The 9,731-nt window shown below is 58.4% G+C and overlaps 1 protein-coding gene across 1 annotated transcript in view; it reads left to right on the forward strand.

The window, feature by feature from the left end:
- The window catches only part of RPS6KA2 (ribosomal protein S6 kinase A2), a 151,428-nt gene that overhangs the window by 127,715 nt on the left and 13,982 nt on the right, over nt 1–9,731 (forward strand). The window contains exons 13-15 of the mRNA XM_077757413.1: nt 598–731; nt 2,088–2,213; nt 8,667–8,756. Coding sequence (XP_077613539.1) covers nt 598–731; nt 2,088–2,213; nt 8,667–8,756 — 350 coding nt within the window. The remainder of the gene's footprint in view (nt 1–597; nt 732–2,087; nt 2,214–8,666; nt 8,757–9,731) is intronic.

The following is a 9,731-nucleotide window of genomic DNA, read 5'->3' on the forward strand; positions in this document are numbered from 1 at the left end:
AGATATCTGCGCGTGTCCAGGGGATATAAACTAGTATTTAGTATTGGCTTAAGTTTAGGGGAAAATGGTATAAGCCTATTGGAAGACATTCCCACTCAGCGTCCAGAAATCTCACATACAGGATGTGGATTATCCACTGTTTGAGAATCACACTGCTACAGCTGCCCTTTCACACCGCCATGCTCTGTTAGAAAATCCTACCCTCTTGGGGCACCTGGGGGGCTCAGTCAGTTAAGCGTTTGACTTCAGCTCAGGTCATGATCTCACGGTTCGTGGGTTCGAGCCCCGCGTCGGGCTCTGTGCTGACAGCTCAGAGCCTAGAGCCTGTTTCAGATTCTGTCTCTCTCTCTCTCTCTNCTCTCTCTCTCTCTCTTTCTCTCTCTCTCTCAGAAATAAATAAAAACATTTAAAAAAATTAGAAAATCTTACCCTCTTATTAAGAAATAAATACAGAGAGAATGACTTTTCCGTCTCTTAGCGCTTCAGGGAGTCCCTGGCTCAGAGGCAAACTGTGTGATGTAATGAACTCAGTCGAAGCGACTGGAGAGCCCCAGCGAGGAGGCTCCCGGGGGTTGAATTCTCTCGCTGTTTCTGCAGATTCACCCGGCGTTCCCCCCAGCGCCAACGCACATCATCTGTTTCGAGGATTCAGCTTCGTAGCCTCAAGTCTGGTCCAGGAGCCCTCGCCGCAGGATCTTCTGCACAAAGCCACGGTCCACCCCATCGTGCAGGTAACCCCGCGCCGCCCGCCTCCACGGCCTCCGCGGACCCAGAGCCAGCCTGGGAGCTGGCGGTGGGGGGAGGGGGGCAGGCACACTTTCTTCCGTCAGCCCCTTTCCCAGCCCCGTGGGCGTCACTGAGGCTCAGGGTGACCCGAGCCGTGGCTCTTCGCCCTGCCCCACACCCCTCCTAACGAAGGGGAGAGTGCTGATGACAATGTCCCCATGGCGCGTCTGCAGCTGGAGCCCCCACGGGCGTCAGACAGGGGCGTCCNTCTGCAGATTCACCCGGCGTTCCCCCCAGCGCCAACGCACATCATCTGTTTCGAGGATTCAGCTTCGTAGCCTCAAGTCTGGTCCAGGAGCCCTCGCCGCAGGATCTTCTGCACAAAGCCACGGTCCACCCCATCGTGCAGGTAACCCCGCGCCGCCCGCCTCCACGGCCTCCGCGGACCCAGAGCCAACCGGGGAGCTGGTGGGCGGGGGGGCAGGCACACTTTCTTCCGTCAGCCCCTTTCCCAGCCCCGTGGGCGTCACTGAGGCTCAGGGTGACCCGAGCCGTGGCTCTTCGCCCTGCCCCACACCCCTCCTAACGAAGGGGAGAGTGCTGATGACAATGTCCCCATGGCGCGTCTGCAGCTGGAGCCCCCACGGGCGTCAGACAGGGGCGTCCTCACCGCGTGGAGTTGGGCCGGTACCCGAGAGAGCGATGTGCTTTGTGGCTGCCACTCCCTTGTTGTGAAATGGACTTTTAGGAGGTGGATTCCGATGACATTTTTATAAGATTTCCCCCAGTGAGTGTAACCAGATCCAGAGCATTCTCTGAGGGACTTGCGATGACATTTTATTTAAGGACCAGGTCAGGGGAATTGAGTGGCGTTAGGTCCCCACATTCTGTGTCCAGAGCCTTTTGGGAAACCACAGCACATCTAACGTGGACACTTGATGTGGCAGTGTAGACCGTACCGGGCGGCTTCCTGACTGTGCTCTGAGTGCACAGTGCGGGGCTTGTGGCCACGGCAGCCGTGGGCCAGGCCTGGGACATGAGCGGCCGCACTTCCAGGCGGATGTTGGCACACCCAGGCGCCGCTCTCGCCTCGGGCATCGGAACCGCACGCCCGGTACCTGCAGGGGCTTCTGCCCGCTTTCTCGGGCTCTCAGGTCTTCGGGGGCTGCGGCCAGTCTGCGGACACTGTGCCGGTGTCTAAGAATGAAGCCTGTAACTGGAGAGGCGAGGGGGGCGGGGAGGCCGGCCTGGAGCCCTTGCTGCCCAGCGACGTGGGCCCGGGCCTCGGGGACGTGCCCTGTGGCTGCGCCCTTGCGCAGAGAGCCCTGACGGCCGCCCCTGCTCTTGGCCTCTCTCCGCAGCAGTTACACGGGAACAACTTACACTTCACCGACGGCTACGACATCAAGGAGGACATTGGCGTGGGCTCCTACTCCGTGTGCAAGCGGTGTGTGCATAAAGCGACTGAGGCGGAGTACGCCGTGAAGGTAAGACGGTGCGTGCGCCAGGGCAACGCGGAGCTGGCCGCGGCGGGCACGACTGAGCCGGCCCCCTCCCTCCCCGGTCACCGCCTCCCCAGGTCTCCCGTGACGGAGCTCGGTCTGCTCTGATACCACGTCACCCATTCAAAAATTATTTTGCGAATCAGGAATGATTTCAGTTTTATCCCACATCTGAGTACCGCCCACCTTAAGTAGCTTGGTATACAGCGCACTCTGGAATAGAAGCTCTGGGTGCTCAGTATTTTGGAAAATACACCAGGGGACAGGCACCGTGTTTGATGGGAGGCGGGGAAGGAAGGAGGAAGCCAGAGTCCCCAACAGTTAACTCAGGAAACAACAGAGGCGTAAGCTGGTTAAACCTATGAAAACCTAAGCAGAGAGCTGGCCATTTTACTCTCCGCCATGAAAAGTCATGGTAATAACGATCTGTAACGACCTAGAATCCCGTCTCTACGTAGTAGTGCCGTTGGCCTCTGTAATTGTTGCTACATCTGATATCTCATCTGGGAATCCCAAACACCAGTTTCTTCCATTTTCTGGTTGATAAGGTATGGGCTAAAGCTAAAGCTTCCCGCTAAAAGCATGACCTACTTTAGGTAAAAAGCGTACATGGTACATTCTCTCCACAAGAGGGAGATGTCTACTTGCACCGCGTTCCCACTGAACTGACCTCGACACTCGAGAAGCCGGGTCCGGCCTGTGGCGTCGTCATGGCCAAACCCAACGCTGTCTGCAGCACGTGTCCCTGCCCATCCCCCAGTGGGGGGAACCTTCCAGCAGGCAGCAGGGTAGAAGGAGCAAGCCCGTCCGGCGATTTTCCTGGCCTCCAAAGAAACCGTTCAAAACGATGACTGCAGGTGGTGACCCGTTCCTGCGTGGCTCCTCACCCATTCCCCACACTGTGTTGTGAAAACGGGTTTTGCAAAGAGGGAGACCCCTGAGAAGGGCGTGCACACCCACCGGGGACCCCCACCCAGCGTTTCCGGCACTGAAAAGATGCCTAGCTCTGTCTGAAAAAGACACCAGCCAAAAAAACCTAGATCAAAGGCCGTCGGTCTAGTTTGGGTTGGAAAGTGATGGCTTAGGGACACGTGTGTCTTAAGTTCCTCTAACGAGAAAGAGTGTTTGAAATACAGGAGACGGCGTGTGAGTCCCAGGGGCGCGCTCTCCGCGCTCAGCCTGCCCACGCCTGGGGCACTTCGCCGTCCAGGGAAGGCGTGCAGCTGGGCTTCCCGGAGCGGAGGGTGCAGAGTGCACGGCACCGCTCACCGTCCCAGCGTCTACAGCGGGTGCACACGGGAGCCCCAGGTGGTGTCGCAGTCACCGCTGAGGCACAGGCGTGCGGGCTTCCGGGACTTTCTACGACCTGGGTTGCTGAGAAGTTTCGTGTTTCCTCCCCCTCGGGAGAGTTCAAAGGAGCACCTGTGTGGCCACCCCCATCTGCCTGGGCAGGTGCTGCTCCTGGAGCCCGACGTGGGGCGCGCACCTGCCCTCTGCTCCGATGAGAGCATTCCATTCGCGCTTCAAGACACAGGCTTCACAGGCATACATGGGCTTCGGAGAATTTCTTCTGCCCGGGTCACTTCTCACACAATTCCTTTGGGCAGTTTAGCGGGTGGCCGGCAGCAATTCTGGAAACAATCGATGCTTCCAGCCCACGCAGAGAAGCACATCTATTGTTGGGGCGGCCCAGTGACCACGATGCCCTTCTAGAAAACAGCCTGCCTCTGTGCGGCCGATCAGCTGCGTGTGTGTCTCTGAAGAGAAACCTCCGTCGACAGAGGCAGTGGTGTGTTTACCCGTACTGTCCCGTATCCAGCTCTTATAAAAACACCGTCTGAATTAGGCTTTGTCCGTGGCCTTAGCTCCATCCCTGACACTCTTGTTGAGGCCGCGCCATGCTGGCAACTTCTGACACATCTCGCCCCAGGGCTCAGAAGCCAGGCACGTGGCTGCAGCTCGGTGCCACAGGAAACCGCACCTTCCTGCTTCTCTTCTGTAGCCTTGAAGTTCCGTGGACAGACGGAGGCGGTGGGCCTGGCAGGGCCCCCCCAGTCCTCACCGAGACCACGGCAGGTCGTAGTTTTTTGTCTGGAAGGTACTTAAATCCCCCAAGCGCCGGGCAGGCCCCCTGGACCCAGAGCTGTGTAAGCCACTGGATGGAATGACCACTGTCACTTCATTACTGCTGGTTTGGATTTCCTTCAAGGGCTGCGGGACCAGCAGGCACTTCGAGGCAAAGAGCTCAGTTTTGGGGCGCCTGGGTGGCTTAGTCGGTTAAGCGTCCGACTTTCGCTTAGGTCATGATCTCGCGGTTCGTGGGTTCGAGCCCCGCGTCGGGCTCTGTGCTGACTGCCAGCTCAGAGCCTGGAGCCTGTTTCAGTCTGTGACTCCCTCTCTCTCTCACCCTCCCCTGCTCACGCTGTCTCTCTCTCTCTCCTAGAAATAAATAAAAACATTTAAAAAAAAAAAAAAGCTCAGTTTTCCAGATGGGCCCATTTGTTAGCAGAGTGTTCTAAGATCCCACAATCGCCGCCCTGCCCTTTGTCGGCATTTTCCAGGTAGAACCGAATGGAAATATTCCTCGGCCTTCTGTGTCTGCTGCCTGGCTGACGCATAGCAGAGCTGGCAGCGTGATGCTTAACCGCGGCTAGCACGCAAAGTGTGGGGACCCGGGCGTCCATTCTTGCGTGGATGGAAAAGGGTGTCTGTCTCATTTTGAGAAACAGTCTAGTCCGAGCCAGGGGAGCCTCCTCGCCCAACTCCACGGGCGATTCGGAAACTCCCCCAGAGTCAAGAGCAAAGAAGTGCATGCAGGTAGGATGGTGACCGGGGCGCCGGGGCTCCCGCGTCGGGCAGTCCTCATCGGTCTGGCTGGCTTCGCCCCCAGGGACACCGGCCATGTTCGACACATTCTGCTTGTCACAGCCGGGGTGGAGCCGCCGCTGGGGTCTAGAGGCTTGACAGCCTGCCCAGGCCGCTCCCTCCCAGTGTCCTGTCAGTGAAGAATTGCCCAGCCCGTATGTCGGCGGTGCTGAAGGGGAAGGCCCAGCCTAAAGCGTCCGTCGGGGACGGGGGCGGACACCTCCCAGATAAATTCCAGCGGACGGACATTGGGACATGAGGGTGGCGTGTGCCTTCCCTGTTAAGCTCCTGCTCACCTAATGATGGTCCGAGGAGTTCCACGCTTCCTGCTCGGGGGCAGGGGGCCCTCGTGCGGATGGAGCGGGAACTGGCCTCCCCGACAAGGGCAGAGCCAGCCCTCGGCTCGGCCAAGAGCGGCCGTCAGCCCCAGAGCACCTGTGACATGTAGCGGTTCTCATGGTTTTGGAAGTATCGTGTTTAGCTTTAAGTTATTGATCTTTCTTTAATGTTAATTATTTATTTTGAGAGAGAGAGTGCACATGCATGCACACGCATTGGGGGAGGGGCAGAGAGAGAGAGGGAGAGAGAGAATCCCGAGCGGGCTCTGCACGGTCAGCTTGTGGAGCCTGATGTGGGGCCCGAACTCACAAGCCGTGAGATCATGACCTGAGCTGAAATCAGGAGTCGGACGCCTGACTGAGCCCCCAGGCGCCTGCTGTGCCCTGGAGCGGCACCTCTGCGCTTCACCTGCGGAGGGAGCCCCCTTGCCTTCTGCTGCGAGGCCTTGCCCACGGGATGCCGACCGGGCCCCGCAAGCGCACAGCTCCTTAGGGAGGGCACCGAGGAGCTTGCTCGGGGCCGTGGTGGGTGGCTGACCCCTGGCAGCGTCCCGCTCGCTGTCTGCGGCCCCTGCTGGATGAGAGGACACAGACTGCTCCTCCCGACTCCTCCCCTGCGCTCCGTCAGGGTCACCTGAGCGCCAGCCTGGACGAGAGGAGGCCTTGCTCAGAAGCACCTGTGCTGAGAACCCCTTCCTGCGCTGCCCACGAGAAACTATAAACCGGTATTATTCTCGGAATAAGGGACTTGACCCGCCAGCACTTTGCTGAGCCAGAGGCAAGCCTGACGATGGCAGTCCCAGGAGCCAGTCCCACAGAGAAGAAATGTCTAAACATCCCGGACGCGCCTAAACGTCCTCGACCTCGGGGGCTCAGCGACCGGTCCTCGCGCCTCCCGGCTCAGCGTCTCTGTTAAGACCCTTCTTCCTTACCTTTCAAAGAAGGAAATCCCAGAAGATTTGTGGCTAAAAGCAGCCAGGACTTGCCGACAAAGTCGGGATCAACACCAGGTGCCTGAATAGACGCGTCACCTCGTGGACGTGTAGCCCCGCCCAGATGGGGGGGGTGGAGAGCCAGGCGGGCGGCTGCAGGGTCCTGTGCCCGCCACCCTCAGACCTGGCTTCCCTGCCAGGCAGGGTGCCCGTGTCCCCTGCACACCCACCTCCCCACCTCCCTGACCCCCCGGCTTCAGGTCACCCCCACCACCGGGAGGTGCCCCAGGGCGGAGGAAGGTAAAGCCCCAGCTCCTGTCCGATGAGTGTCCGCGCAGCCGCCCCGTCTGGTCCCATAGCTGCTGTGCCCCCGCCCCCCCAACCCTGGCCACTGGCCGTAGAGAAAAGGCTTCCTGCATCCCGCTCCGCTGAGAGGGTGATCAACAGATTCATGCTAATGCATTTTTTATTATGAAATCTTATTTGAAAAAATAATGAATCTACCACTAATTTTTTAAACATCCAGTAAGGTACTTTAACCATCTCACATTTCAAAGAGCGTCCCACCGAGCCCTTCGTGGCGTCATGGAAGCCCCGGCCTGCCGACCGAGCCTTCGCAGAGGACGCTGCGTCAGCTGCTGGCTTCTGTCCACGACAGAAGGGACCTGGGGGCCGAGCTCCGGCTTCAGTGGAGTTAAATGTAGCGAGAAGAGAAAAGCGTCTCCAGAAAGCGAGCTTAGCCTTTGTTTATTTAGCAGCACGTGTGCCTGGGCTCCCAGCTGCGGCGCTGGGAGCTTGGCTGGGGCCTTTAGAACCGAGACGGAGGGGCATGGGGGGGGGGCTCGGTCGGCTAGGGGCCTGACTCTTGATTTCGGCTCAGGGCATGATCTCAGGGTCGTGGGACCGAGCCCCACATCGGGCTCTGAGCTGACAGTGGACTCTGCTTGGGATTCTCTCTCTCTTTCCCTCACTCTCTGCCCCTCCCCCACTCAGANATAAAATAATAAAATAAAAAAGGCCGGGATGGAGAGAGGAGCGTGGGAACTAGGGCGACTGTCCGAGGCAGTGAGGGAGGGTCAAAGGGGGGCAGGTGGTCAGACGCGGCCAAAGACTCTGTTCAAAGAAGTTGTTTTGTTTTTTAGTTTTTTAATGTTTACTTATTTTTGAGACAGAGACAGTGTGAGCAGGGAAGGGGCAGAGGGAGAGGGAGACACAGGATCCGAAGCAGCTCCAGGCTCCGAGCTGTCAGCACAGAGCCCGACGCGGGGCTCGAACCCACGAACCGTGAGATCATGACCTCAGTGAAGGTCGGACACTTAACAGACCGAGCCCCCCAGGCGCCCCGAAAAGAGGTTGAGTTTCACACAAAGCTCCACTTAAACACTTTCACGTGAGAGAAAGCACTGGAAACCCCTCTCATGGTCTAGTGGTCAGACGATTCCAAATTCTCCAAAAGAGCAAATATTTTAAAATTAAGTGAAGCTGATCTGCAAGAACAGCTTGCACTCTTCTGAGCACTGTCTCTAACACGTGTGGGGTGGGGTCACTTGGATGGGGTCCCCTTCCACCACCAGTTCCATCCCCATAAAATGCAAGCGAGGGCACAGTAAGCCACCTCCAAAGGTATCGGCCGTGATGTACCGCGGATGAGTCCCCATTGGACGTAGGCTTCTGCTCATGACACCTTGTGTCGTCGGAGGCCGTCTGTTTCCTCGGGAGGAAGGATTTTATCTGTTATCCCAGGAAGTGGGCTATGGACGCTGGGTGGCGGAGGGGAGGGGACGTTTGTGTGTCTGAGCCACAGCGGCCCCTTGGCCCCTAGGGAGAGCCATGCATGTGGCCACACTTTGTTGCTGGCGCATAGCCGCAGAGTAAGGTAAGACCCAGCAGCAGCTGGGGGCCGATTCTGGACGACAGAGTGCCCAGGCCACCAACCAGAGCCCGCCACCGCGGTTCAAAACACCTTCCGTTACGCGGTGCCTGCGTGAGCTCCCCGAAGCCCGCTCTCCACCCAGCCTGCAATAGTTTGCAATTCGTGTCTGAGGTTTGGGCCTGCATNCGCGGGGCTTGAACCCACAAACCGCGAGATCGTGACCTGAGCTGAAGTCGGACGCTCAACCGACTGAGCCCCCCAGGCGCCCTGTGGGCCTGGGTTTTGTAAACGGTGGGAGGGAGGGTTGCCATGAACTTCTCGGCAGCTGTAAGTTATCCTGTGGGCATGAGCCCGAGGGGAGGAGGAGCCAGACAGGGTCGGAGCCAGCAGACGCCCCGGGAGCCTCAGGTCACGTGCTCGTTTGTTCCAGATCATCGACAAGAGTAAGAGAGACCCCTCGGAAGAGATCGAGATTCTCCTGAGATACGGACAGCATCCGAACATCATCACGCTCAAAGACGTGAGTGGCCTTCACGCAGTGGCTGTGTCGTGTGTGCCTCAAGTTTCTTTGGGGGTGGCCTTCCCCGCGGCTCAGCGACTGCTCCTGCCCCCGTGAGCGCGTGCGGGACCAGCCTCTGCCGCGGGCACCTTGAGGTTACCCGGCGTCGGCCCAGCCCCCTCCCAAATCGGCGGGCGTGCGCTTAAAGGGCAGGATGGCTGGCAGCCGTCGAGCATTAGCAGAAATGACAGTAGGGAGTGGGTGAGACGGAGCCGGGTCGGATCGCAGACCCTAGGGTTCTGAGCCCGCCTGGAGTTCCCGCTAAGTCCCGAGGGAATGTGAAACAGGCACCCGTGTTGCCAAAAGCAGAGCGAAAGCCGGCTTTGCACCCCCGGGGCCCCGTCACCTCGCTGCTCCCTGCATTCCAGGTTTTATTACCTGTTAAGGTCCACACGCAGAAGCCAGCTGGTGTGAAAACTCCCGAGCCTCCCTAACCCCTGTCATCCTGCTGGGGTGTGGGGCCCGCCGCCACTAGCGGCCTCAGTGCAGTCTCAGGAGAGCATTTTCCGCGTTCGTAACCTGGAAACCAATACGCCCGCGTTACCTTTCCCTCTAGTAGTGAGCCCAGAGTCAGGCAAATTATTTGAGTGTTTTGTTCTGGAAAGTCACTGCCGTGTGAGCTAGAAAAGTGCTCGTATGAGGGTGACCTGCCCCATTGCCACGAGTTCTCGACACCTGGGCACGCCCGTAGGCAGGCGGTGGTGCCACACAGGTGTGTCACGGAAAGGGCAAGGGCAGAGGGGGTTTTGGCTGTTGTGGTTTTTTTGGGTTTTCTAAAAATATTTATCTATTTTGAGAGAGAGAGAGAGAGTAGGGGAAAGGCAGAGAGAGCTGGAGAGAGAATCCGTGCTGTCAGCACAGAGCCCAACAGAGGCCTCAAACTCCCCAACCGTGAGATCATGACCTGAGCTGAAATCAAGAGTCAGATGTTCAACC

This window comes from Crocuta crocuta, unplaced genomic scaffold (assembly GCF_008692635.1).
Source record: "Crocuta crocuta isolate KB4526 unplaced genomic scaffold, BGI_CrCroc_1.0 scaffold506, whole genome shotgun sequence".
Taxonomy (NCBI): Eukaryota; Metazoa; Chordata; class Mammalia; order Carnivora; family Hyaenidae; genus Crocuta; species Crocuta crocuta.